This window comes from Pelophylax lessonae, assembly GCF_965119305.1.
Source record: "Pelophylax lessonae genome assembly, chromosome: 5".
NCBI classification, from domain to species: Eukaryota; Metazoa; Chordata; class Amphibia; order Anura; family Ranidae; genus Pelophylax; species Pelophylax lessonae.
The window spans coordinates 215,458,923-215,479,782 of NC_138772.1; the positions used below are offsets into that span (position 1 = coordinate 215,458,923).

At 39.5% G+C, this 20,860-nt stretch overlaps 1 protein-coding gene across 1 annotated transcript in view; it reads right to left on the bottom strand.

Moving 5' to 3' along the window:
- The window catches only part of ITGA9 (integrin subunit alpha 9), a 578,355-nt gene that overhangs the window by 69,937 nt on the left and 487,558 nt on the right, over positions 1–20,860 (bottom strand). The window contains exon 23 of the mRNA XM_082257332.1: positions 11,663–11,770. Coding sequence (XP_082113458.1) covers positions 11,663–11,770 — 108 coding nt within the window. The remainder of the gene's footprint in view (positions 1–11,662; positions 11,771–20,860) is intronic.

Here is a 20,860-nt window from a genome sequence, read left to right on the forward strand (position 1 = left end):
CCTGGGTGTCAAGTGTTAATTATACAGACACCAAGCCTCCCTATGGGCGAATTTTCACTTTGCAAAATAAAAATTAATTGATCTTAGTATTAATAAAAATATGTTTTATTTTTCCTTTGCACATGACTGGGTATTTAAAATGAAAATGGGCACACCTTGTTTACTAGGCGAAAAGCCTTTACTTCTTTAGTAAATCAGCCCCAATTTCTAAAAATGTTTTTTCAAACGAGACCTTACATTTATATGACCAGTCTTCTGTAGGATACAAATCAATGGGAAGAAAAAAAGAACTATCATTCTGTTTTTTAGCTGTAACATTCTGTTTTGTTTTTATCTTCGGTGGGGGGATTATGCCACATAATAATCTGTACATTTTAGAACATGCTTTTGGTTAGATGTGGCAGTTGTAGCTATCAATGGTGTCTGTGCCTAAACAGCTTAGTATATCCTCATTCAATATTGTCTTAAAGAAACTGTATGTTAAATTGTGCGTGACTATTTTCTTTAAATATGTCCTACACAGCAAAAAAGGTTAATTAATGACACGTGACACCACATAGTAGCATATAATATAGCCAAATTAGTGAGTACTTAGTGCATACCAGCACGCATTTTCTTTAAATACATCTACATTTAAAAATAAGAGTTCTTGTTGAAGTGGAATAAAGCTGAGTCAAGCCAAGAAAAGCAGATGCACAAACAGACTTGGCTTTATGGAAAATTCCTAAAGAAAATTCTTTGCAGGTCTTTTGCGTTGTGCCTCCAATTTAAAAACTGCACAAATACAGTATGTGCTTTAACATTAAAAAAATGTTTTCTATGCACCTAATTTACCTATACTACACACTGGCCTCCTAAATTTACAGTTAAATGGACATGGCGATATAAAAGTAGGCTTTTGCTGGCAGAAGTTAGTAGCAAGACCCTGCCTTACAAGTGCTCTATACGCTGTGATCATGTAACTTTGGAGAAGCACTTACATGTATACAATTATATTGTGTTAATGTAGTTTATTGGTTGTTAGGATGCAGGCAACTATTGCCACCTACCATCATTCATTGCTAGAATGCAGGCGGCTACTGCTGACTAGTGTACTATGTTGCTAGGACAAAGGCAGCTATTTCCAGCTGGCATACTCTGTTGCTAGGATGCAGGCTGCTATTGCTGCATATCATCCTATATTGCTAGGATGCAGGGTGCTATTGCTGCATATCATCCTATATTGCTAGGATGCAGGCTGCTATTGCTGCATATCATCCTATATTGCTAGGATGCAGGGTGCTATTGCTGCATATCATCCTATATTGCTAGGATGCAGGCTGCTATTGCTGCATATCACCCTTTATTGCTAGGATGCAGGCTGCTATTGCTGCATATCATCCTATATTGCTAGGATGCAGGCTGCTATTGCTGCATATCATCCTATATTGCTAGGATGCAGGGTGCTATTGCTGCATATCATCCTATATTGCTAGGATGCAGGCTTCTATTGCTGCATATCACCCTTTATTGCTAGGATGCAGGGTGCTATTGCTGCATATCATCCTATATTGCTAGGATGCAGGCTGCTATTGCTGCATATTATCCTTTATTGCTATGATGCTGGAGGCTATTGCCACCTGGCACCCTCCTGGCAACTGGCAGGAGCAGGTGGCTATGCTAATGCTGGAATGCAAGTAACTCTTGTACCCTAATACAGTACATTTGGGCGATACACATGTTGACATAATAGTTAACACGTGTACAGTGTAAAATATGCATATTTATCTATTTTTTCTTTTACAGATCTGGAAACAGTGTACCTTTACTAATTTGTGTAGCTGTGCATAAAGAAAACATGGACATATAGAAAACATTACACCTACATTCAGATCAGTAAATAAAAAAGTTTACTAATAGAAAATACACTGTATGAGCCGTTATTCTGTAAGCTTGCTAAAGCAGGACTGATTTCCCTTGCGTTTCTATAGAAGTTTAGTTTGAAGCTTACCATGTGGAACAATAATTATTTAAAAGTAAACCTGTGCTTTGCCTATGCAAAGTGTACTTAAAGTGGTAGTAAACAAATTTTTCTTATTTTTACTTACTGTTAAGCTTAGAATAAATAAAATTGCATTATCTATGGCCTGCCTCACTCCATGTCACAGCGCTGGCTCACCCCCATTCCTATCACATGGAGAGAGTCGATAGCACTGATCTCTAGCTTATACAGGGTGCCTCCTTTTACCTCTGGCAGCTGAACAGATTGACAGGGTAGCAAAGGAAATAAGTAGTGAATAAATACTGCTGGGGAAGTGTGGGTTAATGTGAATAGATTACTTTGCGCAAGTTCACTATATGTGCAGCAAATAAACACGTCTGCAGAGAAAGGTATTCAGTCCATGGCTACATTGTATTTTCAGATATCATTGGAAGATTTTCATACCATGGTCAACTATATAGCTTTTTTCTTTTTGTTTTATTTTCACCAAACTTTGTCCATTGTTACTCATAACACCTACTACGGCAATCTTAATGTAATATAAAAACAGCAAAAGGTGCACATGAATGCCAGATGTTATTTCCATTCCAGCTGGGATACAACCTCATATCTGTCTCTTGCAGAAAGAAAAGGCTGAAAAAGGTAGGGAATCTTGTCTGATTTTAATTGCTTCTCACGACATAGGCATCTCCCCAACTTTTCTGTATAGAGATAAATCTGAATGCTTGGTCTAGTCAAGCCTTTATACTTAGAGCAGAACAGGCAGACACATTTTTGAGGAAAGGTGGATCATGTCTATATATCTAACTGTCCCCTCAATTTTGTAGGCCCCAATTGAACACCCATTTTAAATGAGTGTTGCCATTTTATATGACTCCAATTTCATATATATTATATGACATACCATGGTATAGCAGCCAGGGAAAAAAACAAAAACCTCTCAATGCCATAGGAGAGTAAGGTTTTAAGGAGCCTGCAAGCACTCAAGCAATTTATTCCTTTTGACGATTAATAATGCATTTTTTTTTAACAATTATTTAATTGCATGTAGCTGTTTTAACTAGTCCCCACATATCTGCAGCTCACACATCAACCTAGTGGGTTAAAACAAGATAGGTCTCTTAAGCTGTCTGCTTCTAAAGACTTCATGCTGTTTCAATGAATAAAGATATACTAACATTTCTTTCAGACATCTAAAACATTGGCATTGTTCCCATAACTAATCCCTTGTTAAAAGACACTTTATAATGCCTGAAAAAGAAACCAACAATGCACATCAGAACCGTTTTGTACATTCCCAAAAATAGTGTACTTTTACCAGCTTTATGCATCTTGCATTTGCTTCATTTTAAATCTTTTAGTTAATTGCAGCAACGAAACTCTTATATATAAAAAAAAAAAAAAACAGCAGGAAAATTGCATACAGGAAGATTAGAATGTTGAAAAACATTCCTTACAGAACACATGCAAGTTTAATAAAGAATATTAACAGGCCAAGTCATAGTATATTATAGTAGATTTAGTGACATCTGTTTGAAATATTGTCTGAACACTAGATATATTAGACTTCAGATTCCTCTTGCTACATTATATAGTTCGAAAGAAGGTAGACCAAAAAAAAAAAAATTATGCTTAGCTCTTTAACCACTGCGGCAGGCTGGCGCTCCCAGGCAAAAGCCCGTACATGTACGGCGCTCGCCTAGGAGGAGCTGGGGGGCGATCCCGCCCACGCTCGTCAGCGGGGAAGCTAGTGCCTGTGGCAGGCGGCTCCGATGGCTCTGATCTCCCGCCGCTGACAGAGAAGGACAGACGGCTGATGTAAACACAGCCGTCCATACTTCTCACTGAAGTTATCACAGCTGTCATGTGATCCTGCTATATAGGATCACATGTCTGATGACTTCACAAGCCACGCCCCCCGCCCCCCCCCCCCACAGTTAGAATCACGCCCCTAGGGTCACATTTAACTCCAGGGTTATCCCTTTCCCTGCCAGTGTCATTTTTACAGTAACAGTGCATATTTTAGCACTGATTACTGTAGTAATGTCACTGGTACCCCCAAAAGTGTCAAAAATGTCAGTTGGGGGTCCGATCTGGCCTCCGCAATGTTGCAGTCCTGCAAAAAATTGCAGATTGCGCCATTACTAATAACAAAAAAAAATTAAATAAAAATGACATAAATCTTTCCTAAAGTTAGTAAACGCAATAACTTTTGCGCAAACCAATCAAAATACGCTTATTGCAATTTTTTTTTACCAAAAATATGTAGCAGAAAAACAAATTGGCCTAAAATGTTAAAAAATGTTGATTTTTACATTTATTTTTTTTTGAGAATTTCATTTTTGCAGAATGTGAAAAATAGTGTTTTTTTCAAAATTGTCGCTTTTTGTTTATAGCGCAAAAAATAAAAATCTCACAGGTGATCAAATACCACCAAATAAAAAGCTCTACTTGTGGGAAAAAAAGGACGTCAATTTTGTTTGGGTACAGTGTCGCACGACCGCGCAATTGTCCGTTAAAATCACGCAGTGCTGATTTGCAAAATAGGGCCTGGTCATTGAGCAGCCAAATCTTCCGGTCTGAAAGTGGTTAAGAGAGGCAACAGAGAAAAATGAGTATTGTTTTCAATAAGTTTTAATGGATACTGTGCACCTACATATCATTTATTTTTTAGTTCAGTCAACACCTGTTTCTTCCTTTTATGGTGTGATTTTTATTTCTTTAAATCTGCCTCTATTCCTCAAGATGAAACCCAGGCCTTTACAAGTGTTTTTCCTAAACCAAATAAGGACTCCACAGTAATCATTAATTATAAACTTATTTCCTTGATCAACTGCGACCTCAAAATACTTGCTAAAGTTCTTCCTCTGAGGCTACGTTCATTTTTAGAGAACTGCATTCGTAATGATCTATCGGGCTTCATTCAATATTTTTAGACAACAGATCGAATTTGCAGAACTTCAGCTATAAGCTCTCGTTGGGACTCTCCACTATGCAGAGAAGTTATGCTCTTATTGTTGAACCTCCATAAAGCATTTGACAGTTTATCTTGGGAGTATCTTTTCTGTGTGCTGGAGATTATGGGCTCCCTTTCTAAGCACGTTACATGCCTTACAGTTAGGTTCATATATATTTAAACACAGGCACAATTTTCATATTTTTGGCTCTGTATGCCACCAGAATAATATTAAAATGAAATAATCCAAATTAATTTGAAGTGCAGACTTTCTGCTTTAAATCAAGGGGTTGAACAAAAATATCAAGTGCACATTTTTGGAACTGCAACTATTTTTATATACAGTTCCCCCATTTTCAGGACTCAAATGTAATTGGACAAATGAACATAATCATAAATGAAATGCTAATTTTTAATATTTTGTTGAGAATCCTTTACTGGCAATGACTGCCTGAAGTCTGGAACCAATGGGCATTACCAAAAAGGGTTTCCTCCTTTCTGATGCTTTGCCAGGCTTGTTTGTGGGTCTTTCTGCCTTTAGTTTTGCCTTCAGCAAGTGAAATGCATACTTAATTGGGTTGAGATCAGGTGATCGACTTGGCCATTGCAGAATATTCCACTTCTTTTCCTTTAAAAGCTCTTGGGTTGCTTTTGCAGTGTGTTTTGGATCATTGTACATCTGTAGTGTGAAGCACCGTCCAATCAACTTTGCTGAATTTGGCTGAATCTGGGCTGACAGTATGTCTCTAAACACTGCAGAATTCATCCGGCCGCACCAATGACCACCACGTGACCATGAGTGCCACTGGAAGCCATGCATGCCCATGCCATCACACTGCCTCCACCATATTTTACAGATGATGTTGTGTGCTTTGGATCATGAGCTGTTCCAAGCCTTCTACACACCTTTTTTCTTCCCATCATTCTAGTACAGATTTATCTTAGTTTCATCAGTCCAAAGAATGCTTTTGCAGAACTGGTCTGGCTTTTTCAGATGTTTTATTGCAAAGTCTAATCTGGCTTTTCCATTCTTCAGGCTTTTTAATGGTTTGCACCTTTGGTGAACCCTCTGTATTTTCTCTTGTGAAGTCTTTTCTTGATTGTAGACTTTGACAATGATACACCCACCTCCTAGAGAGTGTCCTTGACTTGTCTGGATGTTGTTGTGTATGGGTTTTTCTTTACCATAGCGAGAATCCTGCGATCATCCATCACTGTTGTCTTCCGTAGAGGTCAAGGCCTTTTTTATGTTGCAGTGCGTTCTTCTTTCCTCAGAATGTACCATACTGTTGATTTGGTCTCTCCTAATGTTGCTGCTATTTCTCTGAAGGATTTGTTTATTTTTTGAATCCTTACAATGGCCTGTTTCACTTGCATGGACAGCTCTTTTGAACACATGATGTAGGTTCACATCAATAGATTCCAAATGCAAATACCACACTTAGAATCAATTCCAGACCTTTTACCTGCTTAATTTATGAAGAAATAAAGTTGTAGTCCACACCTGGCCATGAAAAAGCTTTTGATTCAATTGTCCAATTACTTTTGGTCCCATGAAAAAGGGGATGGGTGGCTATTCTTAAGAACTGTAATTCATAACCCTTCCTCTGATTTGGATGTACTGTACATACCCTCAAATTAGACCTAAGAGTGTGCACTTTCAGTCCATTATATAACTTCAAGTTTCAATATGTTTTAGTAAATACATGAAAAAAAACGCCTGCAACAAAAACGCCCAGTTGTGTTGTTGCAGGCGTTTTTTTTTGGGCATTTTCTGGGCGTCTTTGGAGGCAGGCATAACATCTGAACTTCTGTATAGGGGTATATATATACACACACACATATATGCATTTATACACATACACACATATAGGTGTGATATGAGCGGAGCCCTATGCCTGCAAATAATTTCATTAGCACAGGCATAGGGTTCTGCTACTTTCACACCTCTATATGTGTATGTGTATATATACATACATGTGTGTGTGTATATATACCCCTACACAGAAGTTCAGATGTCATGCCTGCCTCCAAAGACGTCCACAAAAAAGCCCAATAAACGCCTGCAACAAAAACGGCCAGGTGTAAAAGTAGCGGAGCCACTATCCTGCTCTACTTCAATTCTAATACAAACAATCTTTTTTCTATGGCGGTCACCCTGACATGGAAGGGTTTGGTCACCCTGCCATAGCAGTCAGAGTCAGTTCACCCTACACTACACTACGGTCCCCCTGACACTTAACACTTTCCCTACAGAAACTAGATTATTGAATCTAACTATAGTGGAAAATAGTACCCTAACTACACTAGATATCCATTTCCTCCCACTAATAATTGCTAAATGACACTTTTTAAGCAGGAGTAACAGAACTTCTTCCACTCTCTTCCACATCCCTGTATTACAATGCTAGAGATTTGGTGGGGCTATCTTATATACTGGGGGGCGTATTCACTACTGATTGGCCTCTGGACCCCCTAGTCACTCCAATCACATTCCTAGCATCCTCCTGCCCCCTCAATTGGCTTTTACTGATGGTTCTGGTCCAATCACGGGCTTTTAAAGCCCAGTTCCCGTCCCATTGAATTTTGGTCGGTTCTGGTTGCCGAATTCCGAACAGTCAATGTTCGGGTCGAACCGATGGTCGACCCAAACCGTTTGATCATCCCTATTTGTTATTAGACCAAAATAAAACTGCAGCTTTGATCGTCAGTTTACCACAATTGATGGTTAATCTGCTCTGAAACAATTATAAGTTTCATTAGGAACCCGGGTCTATTCCCTACTTAGGGATCCACCTGACCCCATCCTTGGACACTTTCGGGTTAATTACCTATATATTACCATATATACCTGGAGTGAGTGTGCAAAATCTAGTACAACTCTGCATAGTAGCCAAGCAGCTTCTAACTTCAGCTTGTTCAATTAGGCTTTAACAAAAAACCTAAAAGGTGATTGGTTTTTATGTAGATCTGCACCCGATTTTGTACTCTCCAGTTTTAGCAAATCAACATCTTTCGAAAACTACCATCTCTTTTCCATTACCTGATAGCGGAGCTGAACACGTGGTCTAGTTTATCTCTGTCCTGGAATCCATTCAATCAAAATTAACATACTCCCTAGAATACTTTATTTTTTTTTTTAGGACTCCTCCCATAGCGGTTCCTAGTAGAGAATTATTAGGGTTGTAAAATAAAATATTCCAATTTATTTGGAGAAGTAGAAAACCCAGGTTTAACAGGTCAATGTTATACATGCCAAAGCTTCACAGAGGTCTGGGACTTCCCACCCATTAAGCATATCACCATGAAGTGACCCCCACCCCAGTGGGTCTCTATAGAAGCCTTATCATGCTGTCCAGGATCTATTGTCACCTCAACATGGATACCTAGTAAGTTGCGCACCATCTCTCTCCCACCCCATTTTTATGCTTTTATTTCCTACTTTATCATACTTGATTGCTATCTGGGAAAAACAGAGCTAGGAGAAGAATGTTCTCCACACACAGCCTTAGCTCCCATTCTAAATTACCTATTCACTTCGTGTTTACTCCCATGACATTTTTCATGTTGGGAGACTAAAAGCTTACTGCGAACAGGGGATTTTTTGGATGGAAGTGGACTACATACCTTGGAACATGCCAAACATACCTTAGTATCTGCTCAAACAGGTACCCTCTCTCCCCCGCAAAAAAAGATTAAAATGCCAAATGTAAAGGGGGCGGAGGAGGAAGAGCGGAACTACCCCTTTTGGCTGAAGTTCCTCTTTACAATTCTTTGGCTTACTGAAATTGTTAAACTGTCCCTGTAAAAGACAGTCAACAGAATCAATGTTGTCTGGAGAAACTGTTCAGAGTAAAAATGAAGTAATATGAAATATATCTGTCGGGAAAAGTATAAAACAAATACATTGGATTCAGAAGCCAACATGGTGTTCGTCAGTTATTGTAAACTGGGCAAGTGTTGCAGTTCCTTTTCAAATAAAATGAAATATTATCCCCTGTAGACTTAACCTAGCAAACAATGCCAAGGTACATTTTACAAATATGACTAAAACAGTACTTATTACTATAAAAGCTTCAGACTGATTTAATATACTAAAAATGTACAGATTGTGTTGTTGAACTGCTATTGTGAGGACCACAAAATCAGGTGTAACACGTTTTTCTATTTAAAAAGAAAAAAATAAATAATAATAATAATAACAAAAATAATAGCAATTCAAATATATTTTGTGAGATATTTAAAGACTATTTGTACACAACACTGGAAATTCACTGGCTAACCTTGACATGTAAAAGACCTTTTGATGACTTCAACAAAGCTGAACTTTGGCCACATTGTAGAGTTCATTTACACCTTCTCAAGTTCTCAACAGTGAATCGGTTTTCACAAAGCTGTGCATTCAGAAGGCGATACTGCTTCCCCCTAATGCCTGAATTTTTGGGGGTTTTGATAGCCGAAAGGGGTTTTTGCATGGGCATACCTTTTCACTTGAATATTCTGTGTTTGGCAGCGACACCACCTGCCATACGCAGCAAGAGGAATAACATTTTTCACACCACGAAGCAAAGTATTGCTGGTACAACATGTTTACACCCTCCACTAACTAACCAATTATATTGTGACTGCGCTATAATTCAAAAATAACCACATGACTCAAACTTTACTCCTCCTCTAGCTGCCGTTGTACCTTAAGAGGGACCATTGAGGGCTGGAAAAAGTGCAGCATAACCTCCATATTTACCACCTCTGAGCCGCAAGTGTAAGCTACACCTTAAAGACATTGGTTAATATCATCCTTAGGCTGTAGAAAGCATTGAGAAAATATGTATGATGTCCACCAAGCACTTTTTTTTTTTCAATTGCAGCTCCTCAGAGCCACATAGCATTGGTGTATTTATAATATTTCTATGGAGCAGCTACACCAGGGGTCTTCAAACTATGGCCCTCCAGGTGTTCAGGAACTACAATTCCCATCATGCCTAGTCATGTTTGTGAATGTCAGAGTTTTACAATTCCTCATGGGATCTGTAGTTCCGCAACAGCTGGAGGGCCGTAGTTTGAGGTTCCCTGAGCTACACCATTGATGCATTGCACTTGCAAAAATAAAAGAAAACACTCATGCCCTAGATGTGTAGCCTGGAAGATTTGGGGGGGGGGGGGGGGGGTTACATTGCTGCTGCAGGACTCAATCCTCCTTCACTATGTTCTTTCTAAATATTGCAGAGTTAGTAGCAGGATCTGGAGACACAAATAAGGAAACAATGGAAATGCAGTGCAGAGTTATTTGAGAGGAGCTAGTATTATACTTTTTCATCCTTTAAATATTTTTTTGGTGATTGGAGCTCATGCAGAGGGAAGAGCCGTACTGGGAGCCATTCAGGTGATCTTGATGCAAATGTGCTTTCAAGGAACACGCTGGCAGGAGTACAGTACATAGAGATGATCTCATCAGTCTGTTGCTGCACCAGGCTGGCAGTAGATAGATGACACTGATTGTGCAGTGTGGCAGGCCTGTGTAAAACTTAAGACTGAAAGGATGGAAATTCAAACCATTTAACAGTAAAAAAACTTCTCAGTTGTATGTATTTCAACAGTGTACTTAGATATTTTTCTGGAGTACGACTTTAAAGCTGAATTCTGGAAAACTAAAAGTCCTCCTATACACTGCAATGGTTAACTGCTCACTTATGTCTAGGGGGGCTGGGTAAAGCAGTTTAACTTGCCGGATCCTCTTCTCCTGCAGGCTCCTTCTCTGCTGCTTGCCAGGCCCCTGTAGCCTCCTTTCCACTATGCTCTGGCGATCTAAGGTCTTCTAAAATGATCATGTTCAATGCAGGGCCTAGTCCTGCATGGGATATAAAGCCACTGAGTCCACAGAGTCCTGGAGTAAAGGGTAAGACTGTCTGCTGGGGAAAGGGGGGGGGAAGCTTTTCCTGGGGTGACTTTCTAAATAATGTTTAAGTTATGGCTAAAGCTGGCCAACATGATTCTCTTTTTTTGTTTTAATTTAGCCTGACCAGATTTCTCCATCCACACAAGCAAGGTGGAAAGAAGAATCCTCCCTGCTGGGACATTGTATTTTGACAGTGGGACTGTCTACAGCTGCTGTATTATGCATTCTAACAGCAACCAGTTAATCAATAAAAATCTTCTAACAAGCCTATTTGACAAAAGTTGATCTAGCAATCAACTTCTGTCTCGATCCATCTATGGCAAGCTTAAGAAGTATATTTTTAACCTTGAATCCTAAACCATGTTTAGGTTACATAGCATGCTTCATGAATCTGCAAATACTACCCTATGTGCTTTTTCTGTAACAGTTTTGATGCCTCCAGATAAACCTATGTCTCTTCTGTTCATGGAACATAATGGAGATTTTGTGTAGTCCATTAGTGAAGGTATCTGCCAGGTTGTGGGGTGAGCTGAAAGATTAAGAGCATAGCAGTGCAAGCCCAAAACCTTTAAAATCCAGGAGGTTGGACATGATGGGTGGGAGGGGGTTGTGATGTGATATGGTGGCCCCACTATCCCATGCAGTGCACATAGTCACAGAGTAGAAATTAAGGAGCTATGAAAATCAGTATCCCAAACTAGATTGAATGCACTATACATGTTCTTAGCTGATAAAAATGTATATTTTCATTGGTAATTCTATAAAATCTCAAATTGTCTATTGACATTATAGATAGTTTATCACATAAATAAAAGTATGATTAACTTACCACAATATCTTGAATAAAGAACATTTCCGCTCCAGTAGAAGAAAGACGATTAGGAAAATCAATTTCAACAAGAGATGCATGAAGTGTACTCGGTCCAGCATTGTAAACCTAAATAAAGAGTACAAATATAATTTTAAAGGTGAAAAGCTAATGCTGTAAATAATAACTTTTCCTGCCATCTCCCTGGATGGAATTCTTCCCCAGTAGTTACATAAACGCATGCAATTTTTTTAAGACCAACTAAAAGGGAGGTTGTCAATGGGACAGAAAGACACAGACAGTTCTTTAAAAAACAACTAAAATGGAGGTTGTCAATGGGGCAGGAAGACAGTTCTTTAAAGACCAACTAAAATGGAGGTTGTCAATGGGACAGGAAGACACAGACAGTAATAATGACCTGACAGAAATTCCTCATTTTACTGAAAAAATGTGTTTTTCTGTGCCTGTGTCCTGAATATAGAGATGTCCTATAACTTCCTGTCCAAGCAGGAAATGAGAGGAAAACTCACCAGCTGGGTCATAGACTGCAGAAAAAAATCTAGCAGGGGTTCTATCCTTGCCTTTTTCTGTCTATAACTTAAAAAAAAAAAAGCTGTGTCTGGAATTTGGCTTTAAAAACATGAAATAAACTATCCATGCAGGCTTTGAAAATGAAGGTTGAGTGAAAGGCCACAATTAACAATTAGGCCTCATGCACACTGGACGATATCAAAATGTCAGTAGAAAGCTGTACCTTTAGAAGGCTTTTTTCAGCTTTTTTGCAGTTGCGTTTTTCAGCTTTTTTCAGCTGCAGCGTTTTTAAGCAAAATTATACTCCCACAAAAGCTTATGGCTGATAAACTTTGATAAACGCAGAATAGCTGTGTTTTTCTGCATTTTTTTGGTGTTTTTTAAAGTTTTTAGGCTTTTATCAGTGTTAGAGAGTTTTTACAGCTGAAAAACGCCTCTTAAAACCCACCAGTTCTGGGGGTGTTTTTCCAGCCAGAAAATGCCCCTGTCAAAAACTGCTGATAACAGCCTATGTGTGCATGGAAATCCTCACTAAAGAGATACAAGGCTAGTAAGTGTTTAGGGGAAGCAAACATCTAATCAAGATGCTTTTAATCTCTATAGAGCGACTGCTGGAAAAGTGTGTGTAAAGGTAAAGTCTTTGCAGCCTTAGGAGTTTAAATGATCCAAGACTGTAAACAGTACTTGTAGAAGCAAAAGGCTTATCTTATAATCTCAGAGTGATGTGCACTGCATCAATAAAAACCATGTTCACACCGATGCACTTTGCTTTGGGTTAAGCGGATTTATGCATGCTTTACATGTGAGTCAGATGGCTGCAGGTTACCAAAGTCACTGTAGGCAGGCATCAGGAGTAGATCAAAGATATAAGTTGAACACAGCTCTTTGCAAGCAGGAGCAACAGCGAGGGTATGTTTCCTCTATCAGACTAAAAACATGGAGTGCCTATTACGTGAATAAAAAACAGTGGAAGGCATAAGTGTAGCCAAGGATAAAAACAGTCCATAGTTTATTCATGAGGTTATACAGGCACTTGCATCAGCCTTGGGCTCTTGACTTAGATCAAGTGTGTGAGTCAAGGTAAGAAAGATCTGCTGCTCCAGGTGAGATGGGTGAATCTGATGGAACCTCCACATGAGTTCTAGCCCCGACTCGCCTCTGTGAACAATATCAAGATAAGAAGAAATGGCCGCACATCACTGGAGTTCCAAAGTGGCACGACAAAACACCCAAACGGTCCGGGTAGACGCTTTTCACACAGAACAATTGTGCTTAATCATTACACAATAAAGTTCCCAGAGTGTGTGAGTCACCCATCAACTGTCCACCTCCCTCTGGGCATGCAAGTATGATCTCCAATGGGATTCTATTTTTTACTTTTCTGATCGGTATGAATAAAATATGGACTGTTTTTATCCTTGGCTACATTTATGCCTTCTACTGTTTTTTATTAACATAATAGGTGCTCCATGTTTTTAGACTGTTACTTGTTTCTCATTTGATCCCCAAGTCTGTAAGCTGCCTTCTTGTGGTCTGAACTATACATTGGTGATCATTCCGTTATGTGCCAACTTTTAAATTGTATGCTTCCTCTATGCTTTGTTATAAAAAGTAGAGGCATAGAGCTCACTCGTCCAATGCTTCACCAAGCAGAAGAGGTCAGTGCTCCTATGTTATTAACAACTTCTGTGGCAAAACTGGAGGAATAATGATGCCCTAAGTAAATGAGATAGCTCCCACTGCTAAGCTCTGTCAGCCTTCTCACTAAGTGAGTTTTCAAAGATTGGGAAAAGTGGTGAGGCGTTACTAGAGGCTGTGGACCTGGAAAATGCTCCACAGCTAGCTTTAAAATTGAGTCTGCTGCATCTGGAACTTGGTGACCAGAGGTATCCCTGCAACAATAGTTCAGTGGGGTCCAAGTGCAGAGCTCTGAATACTAGGTCGAGGACAACCATGCTAGAGAGCTGCAATTGAAGAGACAGAGCTTCAGCAGCAATGTAGAAGAGTCTTCACTAAAGTAAAAAACTGAAAAAGAAAAAAAAGACGATCTAGCAAAAAATACGTTCGTTTTTATCAGCAAAGCCACCCATCATCCTAGGACACTAGCAGTTCAGTTATCCTGAACTTTCCTACATTTTTTAATTTAACCCAAAGGCGCAAGACTAGCTCCTAATAGACAAGAACGAAAATGCATTTATTATGAGATGGTGAAGGCCCAAACCTGTTATCTTTGTAGTTTTGTGTCTGAAGCAAATGCAAGTTTAGGCATCTGAAGATGCAAACATTTTTATGAAAAATTAAATGATTTTTGTCTTTTGCTGGTATTGATTGATATGTGTCTTTTATCAACCTGACAATGGAACTTGTCTTGTCACAGTGACAAACTGATGGACTGAATCACCTGCTTTCTTGCTTTTATCCCTGTATCCCTTTATCTACAGCATCAAAATCCCCCCTTCCTCTCTCCCTAGTTATGTTCTCAGTTTTAAAAAAATAAAATAAATTAAATATTTTTTTGTTAGCCAAAACCAAACATGTAACCCATAGCAAAGCTTACCAATCATTAGATGTGATGACTAGTTTTAGGCTATTTCCCTGTTTTTACCTGATGGCCAGTAACACACCTACTGTATTATTGTGCACCCACTCAGGAAGAAGGAGCACAGGGGCACCATTGGGCAACAGCATTGTCAGTACGGGGGGGGGGGGTGTTAGATGCACTAGCAGATTTAGATATACTAACAAATTGAAGCCAGACTCCAGTTTACACTTTATAGTAATTTACAGCAAACTGTTTTAAACAAGGAACTGATCATTGTAAGCACATCTGCCAGGGTTTGTCTCATCCCTGTAACTGATACAATGCAAGAGGACTTGTTCTGTTGAAAAAAAAATAGAAGAAAGAAAGCCTGAAAAAGAAAACGAATGCAGCCATCACATCTTAGAATTTGTAGACTGCAATATAATAAATGTTTGCTTTTTGGTTTAAAATCACTATACTGTATGTCTACTTTATTCTCTTTCAGCTATGCCACCAGCTGATACAAAAAGAAATCAAACTGGCGCCATTGTCAATAAAACAAAGATTAAAATGTATTTTATGTTTTGTCAAGCATATTCAGTCTTCATCCAACCTAATATAAAGAGACCATTTGTATTCAAATGTAGCTCAATGTACTGTTCAGGTATTTGTAAGCAAATTATCTATCCAATGTACAGTATTCAGTCTGGAATATGTCAAATGTGTACATGATGATAAACTTATTCATAGCAATTCTCAGCACTGTATACATTAGCAAAGTAGAAGCAATGTCATAAGGCACACCCTTGCCCAGATTGGTTCCAGCAGACAAGAATATTAATTATGTGAACAATGTGAAACACACTTTTTGCATGCAGTCAATTTTGGGATTTAAAAAACAGCCAGTTAGAATCCATCACATGATCCCTCCTTCCAAACAAAAACGTGCCAAAAATCCATTTTAAAAGGGAGCTTCAGAAAGCCAGGGTTTGAGATCTAGATATGGAAGTAGTCTTTTGTCCATTTCAGCCCCTCACCGACAAGAGCCCCCATTCAATATCCTAACGTTTCTAAATGCATATTGATTATCTGCAAAACTTTTTCTATAATAGTTTGACCTTGTATAATTAAAAAGTTTTAGTTGACATGTTATCCAATCTTGGTTATGTGGTTACTGTATTCTCCTTGTTCAATGCAATACTTTATGTTCACCAAATGCCTTTCCAGTCTTGCTGTATGACCTGTTCAATTTCACTTAATAAAAATTATTTTGGAAAAAAAAAAAAAAAAAAAGCTGAAAAGATTTCAAGAAATATAAAATGATTTCAATAATGAATCTCTTCTGGGTACTTTTTTAATATACCTTCTTTATTACCAGAACAGTGACCTGCAAGGAGTCTTAGATTATTCTGCCTTCTCAGTCTCACTATTTAAGTTTTACATCATAACTAGGTTTCATAATGAAGAGTAAGCATATGGTAAGCTTTCCATGTGTTTTTTCCAACCCTGGGGAAAATTCTTGTGGTCATTACTGTTTAGTAACCAAATATAAACATTAGACTTACCATTCTTGCTCCAATTCTCATTTTCTAACACTAAGACTTATCCAAACTTGTTTGTTTTGATGAAGCAAAATGCATACAATTTGCTGCATAAAACGCATTTCAAGTAGAAATTTCATTCTTTCCTATGGGGTCATTGACATCTATGTGCTTTTGTGTAAAATGGAAAGGGAAACAACGTCGGCTCATTCACATCTACGTGTGTGCATTGCCATGCATCCTGCATGCAGACCAAACAGTGTGAATCCAGTCACTACCCCAAAATGTGCAAAACAAACATTTGTTAAAGTACATAGGTTCCAAAGTTTTTTTTTTTTTTTTAATAAACAGTAAACAATCACGCATGCTGGTAAAAAAAAAAAAAAAAACGTATTTTATTATTTTGCCAGTTTTTACACAGTAAAGAACTATCGGCTACATTCACATAGTGGTATCTTACTGCATCCGAGTATGCAGTAAGATACCTCATAGCCTTTTTCAAAATGTTTTTTTAGCATTCACTAAAAAACGCTACTAAAATACCACATGAGTTATTTTATGAAGTCATGCAGTATTTTAGTAGTGAAAGCCTGCGGTAATTTACTGCTGGCGGTAGCCAGCGTTTTTTCCACCGGCTGTCAGTAGCTGGTTTTTAAGGAGCGGGAGGCCACCAGCATCCTTAGGAACCAATAACTGTCCTAGTTGTTAAGGAGCGGGCAGCCACTGCATCCTTAACAAACAATGAGTCATCAGCTGTCAGCTGAAAGTAAAAAAGACAATTGCTGTCAATTAAAAATTAAGGAAAAAAATGGCGTGGGGTCCCCCCCCCACCAAATGCATACCGGGCCCTTTTGGGTTTGGTATGGATTTTGAAGGGAACCCCAATGCCAAAATGTTTTAAAAAATGGCGTGGGGTCCCCCCCAAAATCCACACCAGACCCTTATCAGAGTATGCAGCCTGGCAGGTCCGGAAAGGGAGGGTATAACCGAGTACTATGTAACCAATACTCATTCACATGGAGGGGCTGGGATCTGGGGGCCCACTTGCTAAAGGGGGCTTCCAGATTTCGATAAGCCTCCTGTCCCAGCCAGGGTTGTGAAGAGGAGGCCCCTTACCCCATTAACATAGGGCCAAGGTGCTTTGGGGGAGCAGAGCCATCCTTGCCGCAAAGCACCCCCCCCCCTCCATGTTCAGGACATGTGGTCTGGTATGCCCATCATCCCCTTTCTTTCCTGACCTGCCAGGCTGCATGCTCGGATAAGGGTCTGGTATGGATTTAGGGGGGACCCCACACAATTTTTTTCTTTTTTTTTTACGACAGGGTTTCCTTCAAAATCCATACCAGACCTGAAGTGCCTGGTGTGAATTTGGGGGAGACCCCACTCCATATTTCTCCTGATTTTTTAGTTGCCAGCAATTGTTTTTTTAAAAAAAACTTTCAGCTGTCAGCGGGGAATCTCGCTGGCAGCTGATGACTCATTAGTTGTTAAAGATGCAGCAGCCATCTGCTCCTTACCAACCATGTTGTTTACTCATTGTTAAGGATGCCGGAGGCTGCTGGTTCCTTACATGTTGCATAACTGGAGCACTACTTATTTACTGCATGTGTGGTTTTTTTTTTTTGGGTTTTTTTTGTGAATTGACTTTCACTCCTGTTTTATGCTGCATTTACCAAGCATTCTTGCTTAATGCGGTAAATACGGCATAAAGCAATAGTGAATTGACATTTTCAGGATTGCATGCGGTATTTGGGAAAACACCTAAATACCGCATTAGATCTGGTTCTGTGAATGGAGCCGAGTGTTTGGCATTCAGTAACCATAGGAACAAATCAACCTGAAATTGTTATATATACTCTTAAAGGGTGAAAACTATTACCTTATTGGCTTCTGTTAGTTACTGTACATTAATGGCTTTAGCGTTATGTTAAAGGAGAAGTGTGGCATTAAAAAAATAAAATAAACACATACTCACCTCCATGATGCATCATCTGTGAGATGCTGCAGCTGTCCCGCATTGGTTCTAACTGAGTGATCACATGGCCACTGATCGCTCAGTTCTCGGTCAGCTCTGAACAGAGGGTGGGGACTGTCAGTCACCACTCTTTGCTCTACCCCTCCAGCACTCACTGGAGCGCCATGTTGGGGAAAGAGGTGGGAGAGTCCGGCTCTGACTCTCAGCTGCCTGCTGCAAGGAAGAGCCAGCTGTCAATCAGGCAATGGGGTGGATCCAAGCAATACCGTTGGGATGCTTCCTGAGCCTTTGGCAGCTCTGCCCCATCAGCTGATAGGGGGGCACAGGAGGACAACAGTAATTGCACTCCTGTGACCCACAATAGAACTATGAACAAAAAAGCTTTGGTCATAGTTCTCTTTTGATAATTAAAGTTTTTTTTAATAAGAAGAATGTAGTCAAAGTTTATGCTAACAGAATAGAAGAACACACAAAGGCTCCTGAATGTTTATATTCTCTGCAGTTGTGCATTAATTCTGAAACAACTATGTGCCAAAGAATCACAACCGATTCAGTAGTACAGGCTAAAATTACTCCACAATAACAGAACTTCTTGTTCCTAAGTTGTTGCCTCTATGAAATACAGCCAAGTCCCCCCACATTTAATAACTATACAAATATTACAATATTTAAAGCACAACTAAATAAAGACTATGGTTCACTCTACAGACTGCATGTTTGCTATGCAGCTACTGGGAAGCAAGAATTAATAAGAGCAGGCAAATTACAATGCCATTATAACTTATAATAAATTCTTTCAGCTCTTACTAACATTTCTATCATTAACATAGTAATATACATGGAATAAACATGCTGCCAAGTTAAAAGGGAAATACTTTCCTATAAAAAAAAATTCACAGTACCTCAGATGACCGCAATCCCAGACCTATCTTTCTGGTATTATGAAAATAGATGTAGAATGATTTCAACTGTCATTTGTGGTTAGCCAGAGTAAATGAAGGTGAGCTGTTATTGCTGTTACACCTACAATAGTACACTATAATAACTGGTGTAGAGTCAGGGGTCACAGGGGTCACAATGGCGACCCCCTCCATGCTCCAGACGGACTTTGCGGTCCCCCTGTCACATCTAGACAGGAGAGGCCATGGGGGCAGAATATACAGGAACCGATCCCCTCCATTTTCCTCCTGCACCCGCTGAAAGACTTCTCCATCCCTCTCTTCTGCAGGTATTCAGTGGTTGCCGGAGAAAAATGGAGGGGGCCGGTTCACTCTGTTCATTTATAACTGAAGTATAGTAAACTGTGGGGAGGAGATAGGCGGTCAGTGAGAACAGGCAGGGGAAACACTTAGCGCCGTTAGTGATTGCTTGTCACACCCTCGGCCACCACAAGAGGGTGCCAGTTCCCCGATAGAAGCGTCCCACTCCAGCTGTGGCCTCAATTACCAACTGGCATGGCATCTTAGTCGGCGCACGGGTACAAGACACCTCTTGCAGTGCCGTCTAGACGCCAGGCCACTATTTGAAGTCGTCAATGCGACCTAGAGCCTGGGGTTTGTTGAGCCCTGTTCTAAGTACAGAAATGAATCTCCCCTTTTGGAGTATTCTCTTACACAGCTGTACTTTCCACCTGTTGAAAGCCTTTAGGTTTAAGGGCCTGGGAAACCCGCATTTGGTGTGTGTAGGCTGCACCGCAATCAAAATACACTGTACTTGAAATCTGCAGCAGGTGTCAATGCAATTATAATGACACCCCAAACGCAGTGCATTTTTCTGCAGCAGATTGCATAGTACAGAAGTACCATGCAATCTGAATCTGGTTGCAGTGCATTTTTTAACCACTTTAGCTTCCAGAAGGTTTTACCTCTTTAATGACCGGGCCATTTTTTGTGATACGACACTGTGTTGTGTTAACTGACAATTGCGCGGTCGTGCAACACTGTACACAAATAATATTGATGTTTTTTTTTTTCTTTTGGTGGTATTTGATCACCTATGCGGTTTTTATTTTTTGTGCTATAAACAAAAAAAGAATCACAATTTTGAAAAAAAAGCAATATTTTTTACTTTTTCCTATAAAACATTCCCAATAAAAAAAAATTTAAAAATCAAATGTTTTCATTAATTTGGGCCAATATGTATTCTGCTAAAAAAAATTTGGTAAAAAAATCCTAATAAGTGTATATTGATTGGTTTGTGGAAAGGTTATAGCGTCTGCAAACTATGGGATACATTTATGGACTTTTTATTTTTTTATTGTTTTTACTAGTAACAGCGGCGATCAGCAATTTTTAGCGGTACTGCGACATTGCAGGGGACAAATCTGACACACAGTGACACTTTTTGGGGACCAGTGACACCAATACAGTGATCAGTGCTAAAAAAAAAAAAATGCACTAGAGGTGATCAAGGAGTTACGTGTGTTCCTAGGGAGTGCTTTCTTACTGTACTGGGATTGGATGTACTAGAGGAAAAGAGAGATCTGTGTTTCAGCTAGATCTCTCTCTGCTTCTGTGACAGAACAGGGGTCTGCCTTGTTTACATTAGTTCTGTCATTTCATGGAACGATCAGTGGGTCCCGGCAACCATCGCGGCCGCCAGACCGGCTGATTGGCTTCCGCTGTGTCAAATTACAGCAGGAGTGGCGCTCC